General features: G+C 33.6%; 2 protein-coding genes across 12 annotated transcripts in view; one reads left to right on the top strand and one right to left on the bottom strand.

The window, feature by feature from the left end:
- Nucleotides 1-26,517, bottom strand: part of LOC105149352 (adenosine receptor A3) — a 457,094-nt gene that overhangs the window by 82,524 nt on the left and 348,053 nt on the right. The window contains exon 8 of one of the 5 annotated variants that reach the window (XM_087414061.1): nucleotides 3,257-20,086. The exons of 2 other annotated variants lie outside the window; for them this stretch is intronic. In XM_087414061.1, the coding sequence (XP_087270187.1) occupies nucleotides 20,077-20,086 (10 nt within the window). In that variant the 3' untranslated portion in view covers nucleotides 3,257-20,076. Of the gene's footprint in view, nucleotides 1-3,256; nucleotides 20,087-22,159; nucleotides 22,538-26,517 lie in introns of those variants that run through there. 2 more of the 5 variants (XM_087414056.1, XR_015547611.1) reach the window with 2 other exon arrangements.
- Nucleotides 1-26,517, top strand: part of GluRIB (Glutamate receptor IB) — a 226,289-nt gene that overhangs the window by 137,019 nt on the left and 62,753 nt on the right. For all 7 annotated transcript variants that reach the window (XM_087414016.1, XM_011061700.2, XM_011061699.2 and 4 more), the window contains 2 exons: nucleotides 21,978-22,105; nucleotides 23,934-24,063. In XM_087414016.1, the coding sequence (XP_087270142.1) occupies nucleotides 21,978-22,105; nucleotides 23,934-24,063 (258 nt within the window). The remainder of the gene's footprint in view (nucleotides 1-21,977; nucleotides 22,106-23,933; nucleotides 24,064-26,517) is intronic.

Here is a 26,517-nt window from a genome sequence, read left to right as displayed (position 1 = left end):
TTAATTAATAAATCAAATCTTTAAACGATACGTTTCATGTTAACTAACTCGATCGATAAAATATTCAATATATTTCGCAACGTATGGTACGCGCTTTACCACAACTTTCATTGATTTTCCGTATTAATTAATTGTAGCGTGTATTATTTATTTGGTCTCTATTATCAGCTATCTTCTTTGCATTATTATATCTGTGCCATTATTATACTCACTTTATTAACGTCACATATTATTTTATTCAAAGGTAAAGATTTTTAATAATTAATAATTAAGTTTTATCAATTTATTTTCAAATCATTAATTCTCTGTTATTAAAGTTATTAATTCTCTGTTTAAATGTATTGTAAAGATATTGAAGTAATTTATTGAGATAAAATACTTAAATCTTTTTATAAATCTATGTTTATTAATTTATATCTTTAGCAAATTATAACACACACATAATAAAAGACATATACATATCTATTATTTTACCAATTTTATCATCGATTCAAAATATAACAATTTTTTTAATTTTACTTGTATAAATATAAAAATAATTTTATTTATATATATGTATATATATATATATTATATATATATATATATATATATATATATACATTTATATGTATATATAAACAATATTAAATAATTTATAATTCTGAATCTACTGACGAAACTACTAAACAAATTTAACAATATACAATAATTATAAATTAAACATTGTGTTAAACAGTAAGACATTCTAAAGAAGGACAAGAAGTTTGGGAGAATCGCTCTTTCTACTCACAACGAAATTGCGAGCGATTCATTGCTGTAAATGTAACAGGCGAGTGATTTCACGCATACCTTCATTTCCCTCACGTTTCTCTTCCCTTCAAACACATCATTTTTTATTCATTCCATATAACCGTACCTCCTACCATAGTTTCGTCCTTTTCTTCCTGTCTAACTGTCTTCATCCAACCTGCTTTGCCTTCCACTTCGCGGCTTCGACCAGCTTTTTACACCCGGTCGTTAGGAGCCGGACCGCAAATGTCTCCGCATGAATTCTAATGTTCGACCCACACCCATACCCACAAGTCTCTCTCTCTTACTCTCTCCTTAGCCTTCCGTCGTCATTCGCGGCCTGGTAATCCCGGCCAGTTTCGCCCCCGTCACCCTCGACTGTTTCCACGGGCGGAATTTGTCGGGGACCATCGTAATGCGAATACCGCGGAAGTCGTGTGATACTAGGGAAACGTTTTGTCCTGCATTTTCATAAGATTCCGACGATAGCGCGTTAAGGCTAATTGTTTCGTTAATTTATGAGCATAGTACAGCGGTCCTCTATGCTAACGACGGTCGGTGCTGTTAATTGATGTGAGGTTTCATAGTATGTCACTCAAACTATAAACCGGATGCCGTTTCTACAGTCTGGTTGGCTAAGCAGAACACAAAAGGAAACCATGATATTCGTCCCAACATGTCACTGATGGCAGATAACATTTAATTGTAAAAAAAAAATCCATTAGTATATTTAAGAAAGTTCTAATATTGCTAATTATTGTTTTGTTCATAAAGAACTATCTCTTTCCTTCGTTTTTCTTTCTCTTCTGTATGAGAATTCTTTAATATCATTTATCTTGCTATAAAATATTACAGATAATAATGTAATAATTTATTCCCTAGTTACAGCAAACGTCAATTAATATGTGATAACAAACGTAAACAGCTTTTTGTCGAATTAACCGTAAAAACGTTGAATGTTCCCGAAAATGGCGCGTTACCGAAGGAAATAAACGCGAAATGCAGTTTCGTGCCATTCACGCTACAATGAAATTAGACTCGCGGGAATTGAGGCGATTTTATTTCTGTCCTCGTTAGAGAGTAGCGACACGCGCCGTAAACGAAGCGCATCGAAAGCGTCCGATACAAAGGGTTCGATCGGCACGGCATCGTAATTTACCGAAACGCACCATGGAAGAACGGTTGACACTCGTCGCGCGCGACTTTCTAAAATGAGATTTGTGCTACGCTTTGTCGTCGCGCGGATAATTATACAGCCGTCGCAAAGCCAACGTATTCTGATAATCCAGCCTGACGAGCCTGATCCGGCGACTCGTTTTTTTTTTTAACGAACCTGCGAGCGACTCGCCGATAAAAATGACAGAACTTTATCAGGGGTCGCTCGTGCTCGGCCATACTGTCGCTGATTCGATAACGCGGTCTCGCTCTTGCAGGGCGATTTATGCGAGAATTCTTATCATCCAGAGAAAAAGAGAAAGCGAAAAAGAGAAAGCAAGAGAGAGAGAGAGAGAGAGAGAGAGAGAAAGAGAGAGAGAGCGAACGTTTTGCTTTATGAAAAATTGAGAAAAATTATTTCGTACTGACGCCAGTCTGTACGGATCTCATCTGTCACGGTATCGCACTTCGACATGTCATTTCTATCTCGTTATAACGGCGTATTTCTGTCAGCGTGAATCAGATCGTGCGTCATATGTTAAGAAAGCCAGCGTTCGTGATATCTAAGCTTTAAACATATATTTATAAAAAAAATAAATTTTAAAATTCTGATTAAAAATGAATGAATCGGAATTTTTTGATTAAAAAATTCTGATTCATCTACTAGAATTTTAACTGAGATAAACGAAATTTTGATTGATATAATCAGAATGTTCGGGTTCATTTCAACCAGACATTTATCTCAGTGCAGCCTTCGAGTCTGTGACAACCGTAACGTTGCATTTAATAGAATAAGATACGAATTTTAGAATCGATGGCAATTTTAAAACAATTATATAATATATTAATAATAATACGTTTAATGGCGAGTAGATATAAGATTTGTGTCGCAATTTGGTGCTAAAAAAGCACGTGAAATGAACATTGCACGGAATACTAGAATGCGACTAATGCGACAAGGGATGATCGTTCACAGAGAGAGAATGCATGTTATTTGCGTTTGCGAAAAAATTAGCGGAATTCAACCGATTTCTGTTTGCGCGCGTACTCGCACGATTTATTCCTCTTACCGGTAATCGCAAAGACGACCATTTTCTCGACCATTTTTCCACCCATTTGCCGCACCATTTTTTCCCGTCGTTTCACGTACCAGCTCGAATGAAGACAAACGTGGCACGAGAGACGGCGATGCGATACACATATATAAACGCGTATATACGTACCACGTGTGTACCTAAATATATATACCTCCTCGCCGAGGTTAAGTGACGTGGCACTGGCTTTATGGAAATGAACGGGGAAGTTCTGCATTTACGGCGACGCCAACGCAAAGTTTTCCCTGGAATTCGGTTCTACCGCGACGTCGACGTCGGGACATTCAAGTTTTAGCGAAGACGAAAGGGCGCGGGTCGCGTAATATTTCGAAAGCGAAATGTCATTTGCTGTGATTAAAAGTTTATAGCAGTTCTGGATTTAATGCGAGTTATCGCGCAATTGCTTATTTACGCTTTTCGCGCATCTACCTCGTGAATTTCTTCAATAGAAAAATCTTTTTATCATGACGGAGTTACAAATATTCTATTCACAAATTAAAAATATATGGGGGCAACTTAAATAACGAATGGAAGATGAGACAATATTATTCTAATGTAAGAGTTTTTCAACTCTGGTGTGTCGCAAAAATTTTAGAAATGGTTGAAAAGATACAAAAAAAGTTTAAAAATAAGTAAAAAAAGTGAGTGAGACGTGAAGTCTTTTAAAATATTGTGAAAATTAGAATTTTTAATTATATATTAAATTATATCACGCACATATTTACTCTCATTTTTCTCAAAGCGATAAGCGATATCATCGTTGCAATATAATTATTTTTAAAACAACAAAAATAAAAATAAAAACTTTAGGACATTACTTTTTATTTCTAAATGTTATGTTGGTGATATCTGATAAAATATCTATGTTGTGAGTACTGAAATATGTGTACCTAATGTTGTATCTCGACAGATTTAGCTCGTTATTCAATGTTCCAATAAATTGAAAAAAGTTGAAAAACTGTTCTAAATTCATTCATTTAGCTTTTTTTCTCATATTTTATAAGATGTAATTCTAAGTTTAAAAGAAAAAAGAAAGAATCCCAAAACTAATATACTTCTTTTCTTCAACTGCAGATATTAAACTGCAGGTCAGATGGAATTCGGTATTTACATTAACTTTTCCATTTTATCGTATATCGAAGTTGTTGAATGTACAATGTTGTAACTAAAAAATAAAGGAGCCTGAAATGGATTTTCTGTCCAATCCAATGACTAGTATCGGACATTCGAACTCTCACTTCGTCCATAACAATATATGTTAAATATATATCAGGAAACAAATATATAATAATAATTAAAATTATCTAAAATTACATACATTATAATATGTCAAATTTATTAAATTTACAGATTAAATAATTCTGGTAAATTCTATATAGATTGTGTTACTTAATTATATTTTGTTTCTTATTTTTAAAGAATATTTAAAAATTCGCCATTGAAGTTTACATATTATGTACAATATGAGACTGATATAAATATAATATATAATTTATATTATGTATAAATTTATATATCGTAATAAACATATCGTCCCAAGCGGCTATAGCGTACGACGGATATGAACGTCAAGTCCAACGATGTGAATCTTGTCCGGAGAAACAAGCGAAGAAGTTTCACATTTACTGTGACGTCGACGAAAACTTTTCACTGGAATTCGGTCTTTGCCGAAACGAGGGACAGAACGTCCAAGTTTTAGCAAGAAAGGTCGAAGGACTGTCGGCCCAACCGGAAATGCGTTTCCAAGATGAACTTGCCCCTCTCCGCGGCAACGGTAAACTTAGGCATCAAAAAAGCGCTGGCTGAAGCGTGTCCGGAATTTTTCGTTTCTTTGCCGGATAAGAAGTATTGAAATGCGACGTACAAACTTTGACGCGACTTTTCCAGATCTTTCAAAGTTACATGTACCTTTATCTTACACGATCGATCGCGTTTGCCTCATCCTCCTCCATCTTCACGTTGCATCCGGTTACTGTATACGCTTTACCTTTTATCTATTTTTTTGTTTAATATATCTTTTTACAATCCATAATCCCGTTATTTGAAAGACATAAAAGCCCAACTTTATAGACGATTATTCCTACAAGAAATTTCTTTTACGAAAGAGATAATATAAGACAATATATGAGGGAAACATTTCTCTTATTTCGGATTTTCTTTTGTGCTCAAAAGTTGGGTAAACTTTAATATATACTCTTCCAGTTATGGAACGTTTTATTACATCCATAAATGATAACCCTATCAGTAGTTTTGTAAAAATGATTCAAAATCTCTCTGCTATATATCTAGTAGATTTGATAAGTTCCTTTAGACTTTCAGCACATATATTTGAAATAACTTTTTGTATGCCAATAATTTCTACAATTTTAGCCATTTATATTTCAATAAACTTATGTAAAGCTTCAGAATTAAGCTAACTATTAAGTCAGACATATTGCCGATAACGCGCGCGCGCGCGCGGTTTTCCTCTTTACGAGTCGATTCTACGATTAATTAAAGACTGCTTACGTTTCGAGTGATTCGATTTAGGTACATGCTTAAATCAAAACAGCAGTCGTGAGCAGCAATATGTGCGCCTGTGATTCTATTACGCGACTTAAAATGTATTACGTGTATACCTTCGAGTCGTTTGTTTTCACCTACGCGCGAGTTATAATCTTCTTACACTTGGTGAATGTGCGCGCGTGTGTATATCACCGTGCATGCGGTAACTACGTACATTCCGAACGTTGGATTATCGCTTCGGTACAATTTCCACGCTATTCGCGTTCTCTCCGCGACGTCTCGTAATTCACAAACCACCTACAACCGAAACCACCCGCTCTCCGGCCCCGAATATCTGGAGCAGAAAGAGCTTTCGAGTGTCGACAAGGGATACGAGGGAGAAATAGAAAGGAGAGAGAAAGAGAAAGGAAAAGAGGGTTAAAGGTAGACAAAAAAGAAACAGCAATGGAGACAGAATTTAGTACGAGAGAAAAGAAGAGAAGGGGGAGGAGAAAGAGAAGGAGAGAGGGAGGGAGGGAGAGAGAAAGAGAGAGAGAGAGAGAGAGAGAGAGAACTATTGAAGAGAAAAAAACATAAGAGGCGGCTTAAAAGCGGAAAAGAATGAAGAGTTTCTCCTATAAAATATCGCGACACTTTTCCTCCACCTTCACCCTTAGCCCTCATACCAATGCGACTTCTTTTCTTGGACGACTGGCTCAGAACGTGCAAAATTAAAATCGGCATCGCGAGCTCTCGAACGCGACGAAAATCAATCGATACAGATTACCAAGATGCACGTAACAGTGTTGCCTGGCGTGAGTCTCTCTGTTATGTTGTTTATTTTGCGGGAATAAAAGTAAATGTATGTTGAACGAGAAAGTTATTATTCGATCATTTAATTCAATTTAATATTTTTTAGTGATGTTTTTACAATATCTAAAAGATAATAAAAAAAACTATTCGGCGTAAACAATTCAATCAAGGATAGTCAAATATATTTCGATCACTATTTATTAAAAATTTTGCGGATCTATGCAAATCAAATTTCTCTTATCAAACGTTCATCATCAAGATGGATTATATGTACTGAATCACAACAATTAAAATCGAATTAAACCATGATAGCGTTAGTTTAACCTGCGCAATGTATCGTGGGACTTCTGTCATTGTAAACATAATACGACACAATCGATCAACCGACCGAAATCCTGAATATTCCTCGATAATAATAATCCCCACATTTAATGGAACAAATCCTGCTGGGAAAATTTACGGCTGGTTCATATTCGCCCGGTTTGGTTATTCTTAATCGTTTTTCGATATACGATCCTATCCTATAGATTCTCTTTAAAATTTCCTCGACCCTAGTTGCTATATATTTTGCACCGTACCAACTATGTCAGACGATAATCTTGTATCTTCATATTACAGGTATGTAATATGAACATGCGTATACATTTTATATATCGTAAGAATACATAAAATATGTATGTAAATTGTTTTCTGTATATTATTTCCATATGACATTCACATAAATATTTCTTACACTCTACTTATATATCTTAGCTCTATTATGTTAATATAATAATTATTCTAATCCAAAAAATTAACATTGCAAATATGAATATGTATAGTTATCATACTATATGGATGATCATTTCTTTCTTAATAACACTAGTTATGTATAGCAAAAAATTACATCGAATCATAGAATATATAATATATATAAGATATTTCTTATAGATTTTTTTTTATAGAAACTAAAAACGATGGTGCAAATTTCTCTCAAAAGACGTCAGATTTTCGAAATAATTGAGTGTAATGTGCAAAAACGACTTTTTGAGATATTTGACATCGACATCTTTTTAAAAAGATTAATGTTATCTGAAATTATGATCAGAAGTCAAGAATGTATTGTTCATTCCCTATAAAATGTATCTTTTAATTTCAATATCGCGCTTATATTATAAAGGATTTAAATATAGAATTTTTCTAAGATAGTAAATTGTGCATATACACATGCGACGCATCTCATTTTAATTGCTCACTTTGAATATCTAAAAAAAACAAACTAAAGAAAAAATGTTTCAGAGACCAAAGTCCAATTGAACTATTTAACACAGACCTTGGTTTGTTAAATAGTTCAATTGAGACACATTTGATCATTACTACGCTTAATTCGCTTATTGTCAAATTACGTTACAAATTGTTTCATTTCGAGTCGAAATTCGAGCGACAGATAAGTACAAGGTTAAACGAAAATAATTGTTCGTTATCGACGTTGAAGTTCCTGACCAATGGAACGGGATAGATTCACTAATCAGACAGCAATATAGGTAGAGTAGCGAGACTGTAATACGGATAGAGATGAAGCGAAGCAGTCGGAAGGGGAAGAACACGAAGAGTGTGAGAGCGGTCCTTCCAATAGGATTAACCCTCGTTCCGTTAATCCTTTTATTGGGGCGGCAAATCCTGCGACAGGTCACGAAAGAGGGTGTCTGCTGGACCCGGATTCGCGGGCAGATATCCCGACGATGGGGACCGGGACACGATCCCAAGTATATCGAAATCGCTATTAGACTCGACGGTTTAACGACGCCGATAACGGTCTTATAAGGGTCCTACGTATGTCCGCCACGATATCGAGAATTTCGGCCATTCGGTTTCAAACTTGCTGACCCCTGACCAGCCGATAATTTTTCGAAAGCTCGATTTCACCAGGTTTTTAACCGTATTCATGCGATATATCTGTGCACGATAATGTCATCTCGAGTTTGTACGTTCGATCAATTTCACAGCTTTATGTCACTTTATGTACTTGCACATATTTCATGGTAAACATAATACTCCTTGTTAACTGAATGGAGACCTTATTATTCTGTACTGTGTGATATATATGACGGAAATGAAAGAACCTTTCTCATGTCAATCATCGCTCGTCGATTGTCTGTCAACTTCACTGAAAAAAAAAAAAATAATAATTGGAGACTACTCGATGCTAAAGGAACGAATGAAGACGCATTAACTCCCTTCAGAAATGGAAAATGAATGGCAATGAGATACGAGCGTGGTAAATAGAAATATGTTTGATGCGTATAGATAGATCTATTCGCGTTACGCATATGCAACGTATGTAATATATCCACGTGCATGCAGGTAAATACGAAAAATGGAAATCGTGCGAGACGAAATATATGGGAGAGTGAGGAAAATCAGTATCAAAAGAAGAGTGTAGAGTTGCATTTGCATGCGAATCCACGTTTTTCCCGTTCCTTTATAGCAGGATGATGTGCGGCATCAAATGACGGTGTTCCACTACTTTAATGTCCATCGGTATGTCTGGGATTAGAGTCGTGCATGTTTCCTGCTACAAAGTGAATTTATAAAAACTCATGTGTGAGCTCGCGTACTAAATGGAATATTACCTCTTCACTTGTAAAAGAACACAAACCGCGGAAAAATGATATCGCGTACGAGGTGAAGCCAAAAATTAACGACCGCGTTTAATTAAATCCCACATCGAAGAGGTACGTGGTCAAAATTTTAGTTTTCTCTCCCAATGTAATATCTTTTTATTAACTTTCCATCAATTCAATTTCGCGCCGTTAAGTGATATGGCTCGATTCTGTGAAATTGATCGTGCACACGTATCATTGATATATTGTACATCACTGATTTTATTTCGAACATTTTGTATGGGAATAAATAGCATCTTTGTGAAGATGAGGTAATATCTGGACTATCTATTTGCGTTCAAGCCACGATATCTAAGTCGAGCTCCTCCTGCTCTTCACAGTTAAACGGCTCACTGAATTTGCCTGCGTTTGATGTTCGCCTATATACAGGATCATACATATTCCTCTATTCGAAGTTTGCAAATCCGATCTTGTTTGTGTGGTTACGAACAGCTCGATACTTGCGATTAGAACAATGCGAGAGCGAAAATTAGAGGGACAATATGGGGAAAAGGAACAAAGAAATATGTAAATTGGATTTACTCGATTATTATGATTATCTACATCTCAAGTAAACTAATTAAACTTTCATCAAAGAGTCACGATACTAAGAGAGTATAGAGCAAGGTTTGCATTCGCGGTCATGACTCAACTAAGATTGATTTTCGATTGCGTTTACGATCAAACTGGTCATTCAGTTTGATGTTCTTCGACATATATGCGGTTAGAGAGATCGCAGCTATGGATAGAGTACTCTCGACTAATTAAACGCAGATATATTATGACAAACAAAAAATATTAGACAAAATGTTTCTAGAAAAATTATGCGCAAAATGTGAGACGTGACTGTTAAAGTTATCTTTGCTTTTTATAAAGAAACTTCTTTTAATTTTATAAAAATTTTATAAAAAATATTATTGCAGAAAGCATCCTTAATTAAATTTTTTATGCAAAAATATTTTTCAAATATGTTCCATCTAGAAAAGTTTCTAAAATGCACCGTTTTGATAACATCGTATGTGCATGCATAAACATTAATCTATATTCATGGCCATTTTTAATCTTAAAGTAGATAGCCACTATGCTTAAACGCCATGTTGACAAATCGTCGTCGTGTTCATTTATTTGTTCGATGTCATTACAGCGAGAACTCGTCATTTAAGATTTGAAAATCGAGTTTATAAGTCTTCATTAAATAATATAGCGTAAATGGCATAAATTCTGAGCTAGGAAAACAAATAATTTACCAAACGCAGATTAAATTGGTCTGATTCTATCTTAAATTTAGCAAAAAAGACTCGCATTTCTTAGGCAATAATTGGCGTTTACCTGAAAACTACATATAACGCGAGTAATTGTTTTTCCCGTGACAGAGGACGTGTGTTACGGTCCAATGATTCGCTCCGGCTTACTTACTGTCGATATTCCTACGTGTATATGTGCAGACGCATTCTTCCTCGCACGAGTGAGCTTACAAATCCGATTGCAGCCCCCGGCCGTTGTAGCAAGCCGACTACTGGTCTTTCCGAGGTGCAAAGAGAAAAAAGGAAGAATCGAAGAGAAGAGGAATGAGAGGAAACATCATGAGAAGAAGGAGAAGGGGCCAGTTCCGATTGAACAGGGAGGATTTGAGAAAAGGGGTAAAAGCGAGGGTGTGCCCTTACAAATAGAATGGCAAAAGAGACCCGACGGTTTTATCGTCGAAGCGATAGAATCTACGAATACGGCCACCACCAATCGTTTGTCTCGAGAAAACGCGACACGCGCGAGGTTCGACTAGTGTCACTGTGTGATTAATCTTCGGCGCGATCACCTCGCCAAAGAATCGCATTTCGTTCACAAGCTAAAACGCACCATTATCATGCATAACAAAATTCTCTAGAGTACTCAAAAATTTATCTCCGTTTATCTCTGGCGTCAAGAAATAAATAATTCAAAGTTTCTTCAAATCTCTTTAAACAACAGAAGAATGAAAATATCATATAAATTATTTACATATATATATATCTATGGGTGCTTTCCATTTAGTGATACAAGTTGACATAAGCATCGTTCTATCTTTCTTGACATTGAGTAACAAAGATAGAGCGATATTTGTGTTAGCTTGTATTAAATGGAAAGCACCTTATATTCTATATAATACTTTTTATTTCTATCTAACCATATAGTAAGTGGAACATCAAATTTTACTAGTACATTTTTATTAATAATTTTATTTTGATTAATTTATTAAAAGTTGTAACTTTTTTAATTTACTAAAATCTAAAGCGGTATTTTACTTTTACTAAGAAAGTCTGTCTTCTACAATATTTTCATTACATTATGTATAGTATGTTTATTTTACATTTTGTATGTTTATTTGAGGACTACGTGTCTAACTAAAGTTTCCCTTTCACGCCTGCTCTCATGTAGTTCTCACTTCATTATGACAACTTTATGCATGACCTACCAAAAATCCTGTTAATTCGGCTTTATACAGCTACATGTGACAGCATACGTGACAATGTATTTTACGTTAGACGGCAATGCTCTAAAGTGTACTTTGAGCTACGTCGGTATATAAATGACATTTATAGGTCGTCGCGTAATTACGGCTTAACAATGATTTGTTGGGACACTTGAGAACAAGTGGCATTAATTTTATGCAAAATTATCTTTGCTCTTTGGAGAATGTACCTTTCTTTTCTTCAAGAATCATAAGTTCTCTGAGCTTCATATAACGCGCGTTGCAGAAAAGGATATGAATGGTCCGTGAATACATTAATTAAGAGGTTACTGGCGAAGTGGAAAGTAATAGAAAATTTCAGCGAGAGAATAGATGTTTTCGGTTCCACTTCGTTTAATAACGCATAAAAGAGCCGCGACGGTTGAAGGAATTTCGTTTGCGCGACTGTGCAGAGGTTGGTGTCACCAAACGGGGCCAACTAGCATTTTAATTATATGATAACGCAACGAAAGCACCGTTTACTTTAACCTGCTGACGCAGATAATATCACAAGGAAATTGCGACAGGTGCTTCTACCAATGATTTGCCAAGAAACTGAAAAATAACTTCGACGATTTTGATATATAAAGTAGTCTTCCATCTAAATCAAAATAACCTGTCTGAGCACACACTCTTCTTTGGATAAGCTACCCTATATCCTAACTTCTTTTACCATTGAAACTTTGTCAGGTACAGAATACTTCTTACCGCGTTCGATCTGCTAAAAAACGAGACAGAAGAGTGAACGGTTGGCTTCAATTACCGGATCGATTATTTTTCCGTGAAATAGATTTCTAGGAATTAAACTGCACAGAAGGGCTTTTAAACAATCCTGAAAATTGATACATTCAAAGTTTCCAATTTAAAAATATTAATTCATGAAAATTATTGTTTCATTATCTTTTAATAGAGTTCGAAAATAAATATTAGTTGGTGAACATTATTCAAAATTATTGGACGAAATAATAAAAATTTTAAATATTAAATTTTTAATGATGGACGACTTTAAATAAATTCATTGTTTATAAAAATTTAATAACGAATTTATTTAGAGCTATATATCATTAAAAGCTTAATATTTAAAATTGTTATTTCGTTCAATAATTAGGTTCCACTAACTGATACATTTGCATTATAAAGGAAATCATCCAGAAAAACGGCTCAATATCAGATTGCTTGATGAAATAAATTTTAATGTTCATGAAATATTTAATAATATATGAACACATGGAAATAACCTGTAAATCGCGTAGTTTCTTTAAAAAAAATATATATCCGTGGAAGCTTTAAAAATATCATAAAAAATAACGTTTATATGACTTGATCTTTAATATTAGTGTCATACATTATTGAAATCGTTTGTAAAGTCTTTAAAATCGAGACAACGCGTATGCATGTATAATAATATGTCTGATATTCGTAATATGAGCACGAAGGACTCGCAACAATCGTAAGCCCTTTATTCCATTGTCGATACAAACGTTACTTTCACCCTCGTCAACGCACTTTGCTAGACTCTTATGGAGATGCCCGCAAGGTGTTTCGCGAAGTGTGCGCTTCTAAGCAAGACCTGTTCAGAATTTCGTGCTGTGCTGAATTCTCTTAAATCCCACTACAATAAGATTCCTCCCAAGCTCCTTGTCGACTTCGTGCCCCGTCTGCTTTCACGCACAGCTGAATCCTTACGCCGGCATATACGTGTTTAAAGACGGAAAAAGGGGAGAAAGTTTCACCTCGCCGGGAAACGAGAGGAAAAAACTATCCATGAGCTAGGAACCAGAGACCACAGGACGGGAAAATCGGACGATCCTCGGAAAATTCCTCGACGTTATTACGCCCTCACATATCGTCCGGGAAGAATAATGGTTACTTCCTGCGATTTTTAGCTTCCGTCGAAATGAAAACTCCGCGCTGGGAGATCCCGAGAAATGAAAACGGGGCTAGTTTCTGATTCGCGATAATGCCCGCTCTGTTAATAATTGCTATTGAATTAAATTAAATTAAAGCGTTCTTTTCGTAGATGAATACAGAATGCGATAAAGACGATGAAAAGGTCTATATGTATCTATACGATACATTAACAGAAAAAAAATAAAAAAAAAGTTAAAGTATAAAAATATGTTGTAAAAACGGGGACATAAGCAAATGGGAAATTTTTATACCGATAAACTTTATAGTGATCTGATCTAATTTTCCATCTGAACTCTACACAAGTCTGCATTTCCTCGTTATCGTACATTTGAAGTTTTAATTGGAAACATCATTATACACTGGCTTTCATCGCCAAATTTATCTTTAATGTCTGACACGATCTATGTTAGATTTATGAGCATTTACATAAGATTGAGCATCACGAGAAGAATTTAAAGATGTTTATTTCTTGCATAACGATCCACCAAGTTTTATTTAGCATTATAAATGATGCGACGATCGTAGTTTACTGCTATTAGATACGATAACATGCATGCGGTAGTCCGTGGAGTTTACGATCACTTAGGAGTATCTTGCTCTTAGTGATTTCTATAGAATTCGTATGCGATGCCAAGCGCGCCGGCTCAAATCGAGATAATCGTTGGGTCGCGGAAACTTTGTCTATTGTGCACGCGAACTTCATACGGATACGGGAGAGCCAGGAAACAGTACTCTGATAATTCTGATAAGGTCGGTGCATGCCCACGTATTTGCATCGCACCTCCGCGTACCGATACATCTACACGGACGCCGCGACTGCTAAAGGACAAATAGGAACATGCGTGATAGAACAAGTTACCAAGTTAAATGGTTCGTAAACGCTAGTTGGAATTAGTTGTTCTCCAGTTGCTAAATATAATGCCGGCGACACGTACAAGTATCTATCTGTGGAGTATTCACGTGCCTGTTACAATATTCGAAAATGTTCATACATTTGCCGGCGTCGCGGTCGTATCGTTACATACATAACAAGTTTAACGGAATAAGATACTTGTTGGTGAAGAAGTAGACTAGAATATACGTGATATATGTTTCCTGTAACAAAAACGATTTATTACGATTTGATTTCTACGAAATTTTTTTTCTATGAAATTCAGACGGATAAGAATAAATCAAATAAGAAAAGAATCCTGTTTTATAAGTGGATCTTGATGCTCGATAATTTTATCTGTAATTTTTTAATATATTTGTCAGTTTTATAAACTACGCGTTGATTCGATTTGTCGGAACGCAATTATGAACTGAAGCTGAAAATAACATCACAAATTACATTGATCGTTAATTTGATAATAAGCGTCTTAAAATGCAAATACTGCAAAGAACTTATTGCGAAAAATATCATCTCAGGGATTCGAATCTGGTACGCCCTCATTCCTTGCAGTCTTAAATCCAATTCGACTACTGAAACGTATAGAAATATTTATCGCAATACTAGTAACTAGTGGAAAAACGTAATTATCAAAGTATCATTGTTAAATTAATGATTAATATAATTCACTTGTGATATTTTATTTCCAATTTCAATTCATGATTGCCTTCCAAATCTGATAAACTAAATCGACGCGTAGTTATAAAACTGAAAAATTGTATTCTGTATTATCGATCATTAAGATTCGATTGATTTGATTAAAAATAGAATTTCTTCTAATCTTTGTAATATTAGTAATGTATTTCTGTATCGGGAAAATCTAATTATCAAATCTCCGTCGTCTATAATAATATTTCTTGAAAGATATAAATATCTCCATGGCAAGAAATTATAGCGTCTAAGGTTAAAGTACAGTAACATGACTAATCTTAGTAAGTTTATATATATGCGGAAGAAGTGTTACATATTGTCAAGTGAAGCTATGAGATTTGTCTAGTTGCCTGCTGAAGGTGGCTGACATCATCATCGCGACCCAGTTAAGGACCATCTAGTACATTACATTATGACGGGTACTTGAAACTTTGCGAGTAAAAAATAATTTTACCCATGATATTCAAGTCTACCTTCGAGTATTCTCTCCGGCGAGAGTTCCCGTTGATTGTCTCCAAGTTATGAAAAAAAAATGGCTTTCTGAAACTTTTGACTAAAGAATAAAAAAATAAAAGATAAACTAAGCAAAGAAAGGATTTCCTAATAGAAATCAGGATCAGAACAAACTTACCTCCTGCTATCGACACTCATTTAGATCAATTTTCTCAACTCTCTCTTTATACAACGTTAAATTGTAGGTAACTGTTTCTTATGCAGCAATGCTTTCAACATTTTCAATGCAAAGATCAATATTTAAAAATTGACTGTTAGTAATTAAAATTTATTTATTAAATTTTATTTATTTACTAAGTAATTATTTAATTACTTATTTTTACAAAAGATTCAAATTGAAACAGAAAAAAATAATGTAATCGTTTCAGTACACATAGAGCTTACACGGAAAGAACTTAAGTATCTGTATCTAGTTAAAAATCTAACTAGATACAGATTTGAAAAGAATTTTATTGGATCACCAAAATAATTATTAAACAAGGGCATTTAAATTACTAGAACATCAAAATTTTCTATAACGTTATTGTCATATTTGGAACTCCTATAAAATTATTTTAATGGTTCAAAATTATTTTCAGATTTGTATCTAACCAAGTTTTTAGATACTTTAGCAAAACCGTCCTTCCGAATAGATGTGAATCATTCTCTCTCTTAATAAATATAGATTTTATATTGAGCACCATCATTGCTCATTTGTTATCGTTTAATCGTTGGATGTCCTTTACCAACTGTGCATATGTGTAACGAAGTTAGATAGTAGAAGTATCATCTGCATGTACGTAGCACCTGTCCGTGTAGTATGCAAAGTTTGCCGGCATCATTAGCCTGACCCAGGCTGGCTGCGCGGTGCGAGTAGATATATTTAGTATAATAATAGACGCTAAACTTGTTCAGTCATGAGCCAATGCATAGAGTCGATAATACTGCGACCATCTGCCGCCTTCTTGATCGAGCATCCCTTTCGCATACTTGACGCAACTTTGGTATGCTTATTGTGCGCCGTACATGAAGCTGCGTATCGATTCGAAACTTCTACGCAACAAATAAGATGATAGACGCAACGAACAATTGAGATTACAATATTTTGTATAGAGTTTATTCTATATGAATGCAACTTATGGGAGTAGAAATAGAAAATGTATTTTAAGGAATCAGGGGAATAGAAATCACCATCAATAGAAATATTATACTAAGAAAATTAAAGTACTTATACAGAAAAAAAGTTTTGCTAAAATGTATAAAAATTCAGTTAGATACATATCTGGAAATAATTTCATCAGACCATCAAAATAATGTAAAATTGATTGTTAGAATGCCAAAACTTTTTACAGCACTCGTCTTTATCGTCAAATTTGAGTCTCTTATATAATTGTTTTTTATTTTCAAATCTCTGTCCAGTTAAATTTTTAAATACAATTTTAAATAGCATAATTATTAAATAATCAGCAAAACCATTTTTTCCGTGTAACGGTGGAGAATAATATTACTTTTCTTTTATTAATTTTTGTCATTTGCTCCATTAATCCACATATCAGTTCTCTCTCTCTCTCTCTCTCTCTCTCTCTCTCTCTCTCTCTCTCTCTCTCTCTCTAAATATATCTCTTTAGAGAAATATTAACTCTCGTTCTTCATTAGTTCAGACATGACAATAGTCACTATCTTTTTTTCAGAATAAATAATGACAATAGATACCACCTTCTTTTAATTAATAAATATTTTTTGACCAATAATTATTATTTAAAAATATATTCTAATTGTTTTATTCGGAAAATTAATATCTAGTTTGAATTTATCATTAAAAGTTATCACATATTATTTCCATTCAATTAACAAGTAATTTTTTACTTAAGTTCATAGCATCTAGAAAACTGATTAAAATTTAACGAGTTATCTTATAGCTATTCCGTTGACTAGTAGTTTTAGTGAAATTTATGTATGCTAAAAAGAAATTTACACAGACAAGATGTTGCTGCTTTACTTATATACTTATATAATATCGTACAGTGACTCACGAAATTGCCTCAAAATTTCAAAAGATGTTTAGGAACTTGTTAATCCAGAAATATATTTTTTATATGTTTATTTTTTATATATTTTCTGGATATATATAAGCTATAAAAATTATTTTATATCTGTTTATTCTTCTCCTTATTCTGTTAAACTTTTGTGAAATTTTTAAGTTGGATTAATTTCGCGAATAATATATGCGAATAATATGCACGCATGAAATTATAATATTTATTTAAAACATATTGCGTTCTACATTATACATAAACTTATACATAAATTTAAATCAATATTTAGTATGTTTTCATAAAATTATTAAAATAAATCTCATTTCAATAATTAATTCAAATTTCGATTGCCATTCAATGTTAACAATAATGGAAACATTCAAAAATTGTGCGATAAAGCAGCATTTATTTATTAATTTTCATAGAGCAAGAATTGTTTCTAAATTTCTTAAAAAAACCTACTATTATCTGAAAAATGTAATATCTGAAAATTGATGCAAAACCATGAAACACGCTGGATACTTTTATGAGAATTGTGTAGTAACGTTTGGAACTACAGGATAACTCATACAACTGGATAGTGCAGGAACGTAACAAGTACGTTGCAAAGTACAAAGTGCACAGGTGCACAAGTCCTTGAGGGAAATACTGTTCGAGGATGTTCCTCAGGATAACATCCGTCAGTTACAACTTATGATTAGAACCTCGCCGTGCATTTAGTCAAATAATAAGAGACGCGCGTATTTTTATAGTTGTCGGCAAACGTTGAGAGGCACGGCCGCGATGGTATACGTGGAATTAATAATGACGAAAGAGCGAAGGGACATTCTTAACTAAGGCGTGGGCGCATATATCACGATGCCCCATTATGCTTATGAATATAAATGCACCCTCGGGGTGGCCACAATAAATGCTGGCCGCCGTGCCGCCGGATCTCTGAATTCTGCTCTACTGCACGTACACGTGGTAGCCGCGGAACAACGAAAATAAAAACGACTCCCGTCTCTGCTACCTCTTTTTCTTTTGTCCTTTTTCACCCCAGACTCTGGACAAATGCTGAGCGTGAGGGCGAGCATAAAAGAATAATTAAAATAAAGTAGGCTGCGCGTAACTTGAAATTATACACGAGTACTGTAATGATAACAACAAAATGGTTAATAAGAACCACCGCCCTTGGGTATGCGCAATTTTTTTATAGGCTCAATAAGATGGTCTCAAAAATTTCTTTTTAATCATAAGAGGAAACCCTACACGTATTTTGCTAAGAATTTGTAGAATTATTTAAGCGATTGTGCTGCTCTATACTTTCAATTGTTGTACCCTTGGATGTCAGAGCACAGGTTGTGGGTTCGCCAAAAACAGATTGGATAGAATAAACCGCTTTCTATTTTCACTAACACACTTATTTAATTAATTCTTTTTACAATTTCACTTTACCGTTTTTTTAGTATTTTCGTATTTTAACAAAGTTAAGTCTAAAGGTATACTTCACGATCCCGTTATTTATTGTTTAATCACTTTTCGAGACGTTACTCGGCGTTACAGGCTCACGATCTCGGTCTTAATTATGACGCGCACGTATTATATCTTAGGTGATGTGAGATAAAACAACTCTGTGCACAATAGCGTACGCTAATATATCGCTCGATCTGCTGACCAGGCTTGAACTTGATCAGCTGTTCGAGCTAATTTCGATCATTGCCTCTTTCAAAAGCGATCAGTGCTAACGGATCGCATTCGGATTTCTGAATTAGCGAGCAATCGTTTCTTTCGCAATATGCGGAAGTTATGCTGTTTCGCATTCTTTTGCTCGCTGCTTCCACAATATTGTATTTTCGCAACTTTTCGAAAGCTTCTTCTTGAATTGGCCTGCAAGTCATTTACCCTGCAGTTTCTAAGTGTATTTTACTAATTATACGTTTGATTTAATTTTACCATTAGCTATCGCGATAACACTGTGTTGAAATTAAAAAAAGTTTGTCAAATCATGAACATTCAAAATAAAATTCATTTTTTTTTCTTAAATTAAATAAATCTAAATTTAAGTTTTGTCTATAAGAATAAAATTGTATACTTTTTATTATAATGTATTAAATATAAATAACTAATGCAAACACATTTCTCAAAAAGGTTTAATATTAAATTAAAATAATATTTGAATAATATTTTTAAGTAAAGGAAAAAGAAACGTAAATGAAATAATAAAAAGTAGTTGACTACATTTATCGAGTTACGATGGCTTGTAAGCGCAAGACCGCAATGTTATTCGCATTAAGCATCGAAAATACCGACGTTTCTTAGTCATTAAGACCATTGCAAAAATCTTCGGCTACGAGCCTTGTCAGTTTCTTCTTTAGCGATTAACTTGTAGGGGTTGCAGCTTCCACAGCTCCTTTCGGTTTCTTTTTCTTCGACCAGCACTCTTTTATCCGCCGCATACCTTCTCTTTGGATCGCTTCCAACCGTTTGGATCTTCCCTCACCTTCGCAATCGGTGCAGCCGATATCCTATCTCAGTCACTCTCCCTTTTTCCTTCCACCTATTCCGAGATGGCCCGTTCTTTTATACGTTTTATCGCGTTTGTCCATCATCGCCATTTATCTCCGATGTATCATCAATCGTTGCTAAACAACACATGTACACATATATATTACCGTGCTTTGTATTATCATATTAAAACAAATCATATTCAATATTGCATAATAATTATATTACATATATATATATATATATATATATATATATACGACTTCAATTTAGCTTTCTTTTTATTTTTTCTATCAACATTAATATACCATCTGTTATTTTTTATGTATTACCATTTTCACTTGAATTTCAATAAAACTTCAATATTGATTTAACGTTGAATATTAAATAAATAAAAAAATGTTATTTGCTGGGTAAGAGACCATGGCTCTGAACAATTTTTACATGCCGAGATGTGTTTTCTAAAGTAAAAAAAAAATTATTGTAATTTTATCAATAATAATAATATGAGATATTGAAGAACAAATAGAAAGCTGAAAGAATCATTTTTTTATTATTAATATTAACGTAAGGTGACGAAGAAATATATTACGTTTTCGTTCATTGCTATTTTTCCTACTCAATCGTTTATCCTGCGTTATTAAAAGCGACTTTGTTAACGTAGTAATCAAATCTGAATTTAGATCTGTGTGTAACTCGACCGCCACATACGTTGTTTTTATTGGTAATCCTTTTTGTCTCTACCGTGCTAATAAAAACGGATCTATCCAGCAGGCGTTCAGTATGTCCCGCAAGCTGACACTTTTGTGGTATTATTGTGCTTTGTGGAAGACCACGCATAATGGTCAACGAGATTACCCATCATATAATGGCTGCTCGATCTTCATAAAGAGTATAGTATGTTATTTGTTGATGTTAAATAATAACAATCCATGAATAACAACAATGAGTAAATAGGTGTTCATATACAATATAACATTTTTTCAAATCAGTACTAAACAAGATATTATTGTGTACGCACAATTCTTTAAACATAAATATAACTTGCTTAAGATTTTACGATATTATTTTTGAGCATTTCTAAAAAATTATTTTATGTGTCTGTTACAATTATAACTTTACTGAATAACAAATTTTTATTAATATTTTGTTGTTTTAAATAGGTATAATATTTGTAAAGCTTCTTACAATAAAAAAGGATATGTTTTAAAAAATTCCATTATCCTTCAATTTTTAAAAACTTTGCTTTGAATTTATTATGCAATAACGCAAATTCGTATATGGTGAAATTTTTTCTCACCAGACTCACATTTTTATGCATATATATATATATTGAAACACTTTTCAAAAATACTAAGAAAGTACATCTTTTTTTAGAATTTTCTATATATATAAATTCTGAAATATCGTAAGATTTCTTATTCTACATTTCTGAAGAAATACATTAAAATTTTTCGGATTTTATAAAATTTTATCAGATATTATAGAATAAGAAATCTTAGAAATCTTAAAATACTTAATAATTCATATATATAAAGAATTTTAGAAAAGTGTAGACTTTTTCTGTTCTTCTGAAAAATGTTTCAATTTGTATAAAAGAATCTGAATAATTTTCTAAAAAGTTGTTAAATTAATGATAAATTCTAAAAAATTCTGAGAAAAATTTATATGTACAATAGCTATAACAAATTTAAATATTTTTTACAATATACAAAAATAAATGTAATAATAATATGAAGCTCTTTTTATTATTTATGTATAATTTTAAGTGATATATTAAAAGAATACAATTTATTAAGAACGTTTAATGTAAAAAAATTACACTGATTTGTAAAGTTTATTTATCAATAACTGAATAGTGATTCTTATACATTTTATTTCGTAAAGTAAAAGAAAAGCATTATAATTGTTTATATTTATAAATTTTTTTTAAAAATTGTTGTGAAACAAAAAAACTTTTAAATCAGTGTTATCTTTTTCTTATTTCTTCTCTAATGATAACACGATTATTATTTTTACACTTTACAGTCTGCAGCCAGTTCAGTAGAGGTGTATCTTCGATGTTGGGCGCTGTGAGTCCAGACTCGTTCGATACGCTACATTCATACAGCAACACCTTCCAAATGCCATTCGTGACACCCTGGTTCCCCGAAAAGGTAAATAAGCCATATTCATTTCTTTCAGATTTATGGCATTAAAAGCAACTCAACTTTATCATTTTACTCATCTTATTTTTTATTTTTAATCTTTATATATTTCTTTAGAATTATATCAGAATGATAACAATTATGTCTAAAAATAATATAAAATATACTTAAATTTGTGTGTCATTGTTTTTGGTTTTTCAACAAAACAATGAAATCATCAATTTCAAGAATTCATGAGACATCATTTGTTTCGTTCGAAACAGAATATTGCAATTGGTCATAGCCAATACTTTTTCTCAGAACAGGGCAATGAAATGAAACCTTATTTAAATCTAATTTATATTCATGGAACCTGTTTTTCCGTGTGTCTTTTCTTTTATAATCTTATATTTTATACTCCGCATATCTTTCCTTCGATTCCCTGAAGCAGAACGTACAAATCTGAAAGAAATATTTCACAAACTTAAAAAACAAAGTTATATATAAAATTTAGATTTTATTTCGTATATCTGATGTTTTATTGAAATACATAAACGTATTTCGTAGTCATACTACGTAATAGTTCCCATTAAATTTCAGGCCTTATTAAATTTAAATTACATCGAACAGTATACATATATATAAAGGCTGAAAGATTGCCGTTCAAGTTGAAGTGTCTATGGCAAAAACAACTCATATTCGATGCATAAATTTTCCATCGTACTTATCAATTCAACGTGAAAAAAAGGGAAATATACGTTACGATGTGCATGCACGCATTTGACAATAATTGTCATGTACAGAATCAATAGTTTCGTTTCGCGCTGCAACTGATAATTAGCGACGCTACGAGATGCATGATGATGGATTTGGTCGATACAATCATCCATACAAATACGTAAATGTGTATGCGATACATACGGTATACATATTACAATTTGAATTTCGAAATGAATTGGCTCACCGAAAATTTATTCGCCAGCTCGAATTGTGGAGCTGCATTTATCGCACCGTTGTAAACTGATATCGTACTATGCTGTAGAATGAACGTCGGGTTCGTGAGTATTTCGGCGATTGTGTGCGTATTTTTCCCACGATATATTTCCGTGCAGTATAAGTATATATATGTACGCGTAACGAACGTCGATGTCGTTTAAATGGTAATCGCGCGGTAATGCTGATTCGACGCCTCGGCTTTCTACTCCTTTTTTTTTGGGCCAATTACGGTTCGCCAGGAACGGCCATTTATATAGAGAAAATCCTTTTTCAATTTCCATGAGATCTTGCCTGCACTGCGTTTGCATCGCTGCCTCACTCTCAAGAAAAAGAGACGTTATTGGCATTGGAAATTCAATACGTGGATATAATCATTCTAGCTAGACGATAATTATTTTCTTAAATCTCATACACGGTTCTTTACTTCCTTTCAACATCATCTGAAGGTTCAATAAAGAAAGCATTATTTTATTTTAAAAAGATATTTTTAAATTACTCTCTTGTTCAATCTGCCTTGGAAAATCTCGTAGTTCATTTCTAAAGCGCGTAAATGTTTTACGAGAAAAAGCCGAGTCGAGACTCGACAACTGAAATTAGTATCAAAAGGCATATATTTCGGTAATAAATCACGCGCAAGCACCAGTTGCACATTCGCAGGAATTAAGTTTCAAAGAGAATTCACGAGTGGTAGGAGCTCGATTGCACCGACTCGGATTAAAGTTTCGACGGAGCATCCTTTCCCTCCTAAGTAGAATTAATTTCGGCAGCGCGTTAAATGGATGACGTACGACTGCCTGTTCAAAATTTCACGACGAGCACGATCGTAGGACGCCGAAAATGCACGGGATTATTGTGTATCTAGGTCCTGACACCATCCTCGGGTCTCTTGGACTTCGCCATAAGTATGCGACCGGATTACCATCGTGCTATCATCGATACGGTGCGATACTATGGTTGGAAGAAAATCATCTACCTCTATGACTCCCACGATGGTAAGTCCTTTTACCCTGCCGCTTTCTCATGCATTTCTCATTTTACAGCGCGTAGCCGCGGGCTGCAGCTCGCGCCTTTTCGCCTCCGCCCTTACGATATTTCTCTTTTTATTATATCTGCCAAGTAGGCTCGGTCTCTCGTGGCCAACTTTACCGATATCGTAGACATGGGATATCGAGTGGATTCCCCGACTTCTGCGCAGAATAAAAACACACGTGTGTGGGTAATCTCCTGACACCGCGATCATATTTTTATATGTTTATGTAAAAATATAATATAAATGACATTCGTAAGGCAAATGCTGTTAAAAATATATTACATTCGTAAACAATCTGTGCAATTTACAGGCTCTGTATCTATGGAAGGGAAAAATTTTCGTAATGCCCAGTTTAGACACGATCTAAAATTCACTTTTATATTTGAAAATAGAATTCTGAATTCTGTTTGATATGTATATTTTGATATACGTGTGTGTATTTTAGTATATATTTTGTATGTGCATGTTATTTTGATTCTTCGTAAATATTTGTTGTCCTACACGGTACATAAAATCATAAATAAAATTCTATCTCAAATTCTGAAATAATAGTTTGCCTAAAATAGACTCTAAAACGATACGTGAATTAAAATCCCTGCATCAAAATCATGCGAGCGGAATAATGTATGATTATGAAATATGGTCACGCTTAACGCCTCCTCGCGGCATGTTGCTGCTTGAAAGTGAATTGCATCACGAAAATATAACTTCTAATTAACTACTTGTATTACTCGAATTTTCTCTACGTTTTGTTTTCTCGTCATTAAAATCATATGATTTACAACCGGATGAAATCACACGTGTATCTGCAATCGTGTGCGTATTTCATGCTTCAATATGTTTGATATTCGGGGTTTTAAACATGAAATTGAAGAGAAAACAAAACATGAATTTCTGCATATCACTGTTTCATGTATACCAATTTTATCTGGTCTTTATATAATATCAGTAATCGAATGCAAAGTGTTGATTTACATTCAATACACATATACATTGGAAGGAAAAATAATTAAGCGTATAATGTTTCGAAAGACAAATTACACATAATTTTACACGTAATAGAAAGGTTTCTGATTTTTATTTTTCTCTAATTTACATACATGCAAAATATTCCATCAAAATACAATTATTATTAGTTCATTATTATCATATTATCTTATATAAATTATTATTTCAACAATTTGCTATTTAAAAAAACATATTTTAAAACTACAATTTATCAAGTACTACTTCAAAGCAGCTGATTTTTAAGAACTTCCTAGACATTGTCGGCATTGCCGAAATTGAATCAAATTCCCGAATATATTTCGCTTTCGTAATTCGAAACGGTGACAGGATGGTAACTAACACAAATTGTAACAAGAATCTCTTCCCCGATCTGTTTCGTACGAAATCTCATGTCAATCTTGATGCTGGAGGCACAGCGACAGCGGTTTAATTACTTAATTAATGGAACATGGAGTAACTTTGACTGAACGAAACGATTAATCACCGCGGATCGCGCTAGAGAGTTTTGTATCTCGCTGACTTCCGGCCGTTATAACTTGGTCACGTGCCTCGGGCATGAGAAAGCCATTTGGAATTCCTCGAGCCGACCAATTGCTCTTCTTCGACAAACTCCGATAAGAACGAGCTTGAGGTAGTCTAGTATCGCGGAAACGGAGGGAGTTTAATTACCGAATGCAAATGCAAATATACTTTAGGGACTATCGTGCTGTCTCCGTGCGCTGAACGACCTCTTTCCTTCCTACCTCCTGCCTCACCTCATCTCGCCTATTCCCGTTGTCGCTATCTGACGTAGTTTCACCATACCGTTTCCCGATTAAAGCAGGTATGAGGAAAGCAGTAAGACGATGAGTATTCGGAGAATCATTTGGGTTTCATGGCAAATTTTTTGTTACTTATCTCAGTCTTTCTTACGTTGATACCCCTAGGGTATAATACCTCGCATACCTGAATTTATAATAAAATATAATTTGCATAAAATATCATATCGATAATCATGGAATGTAATAAAAAATATTTAAATAGCTTCATATAGTGATTCTCTAATGGCATACATTGCATATTTTTCTTCATGAACGATATACGTGATGAAATATAAGATTTTGAAATGATAGTTTTTATTACATTTGGTAAACATATCTCTGTACTATATCAGGCTATTACTTATTTTTTATACAACATCCATTTACATTAATAAGAGGATTTTTAATATAATTAATGTTAATTTCGATAAATTTAAATTTATTAATAAATAATTATAATATATAATAATAATTAATTTTAAATAAATAATTATTCTGTCATTTTTAATAATCCAAGTAACGATTAGCAAAAATTAAATTTTTCCATATTATTGAGTTACAATAATTACAATCTACGATAGCGAATTATATATTCGCATCTAAATATT

The sequence above is a fragment of the Acromyrmex echinatior genome, chromosome 15, assembly GCF_024713525.1.
Source record: "Acromyrmex echinatior isolate Ae372 chromosome 15, ASM2471352v2, whole genome shotgun sequence".
In the NCBI taxonomy this organism is placed as follows: Eukaryota; Metazoa; Arthropoda; class Insecta; order Hymenoptera; family Formicidae; genus Acromyrmex; species Acromyrmex echinatior.
This window is presented reverse-complemented; position numbering and strand designations above follow the sequence as displayed.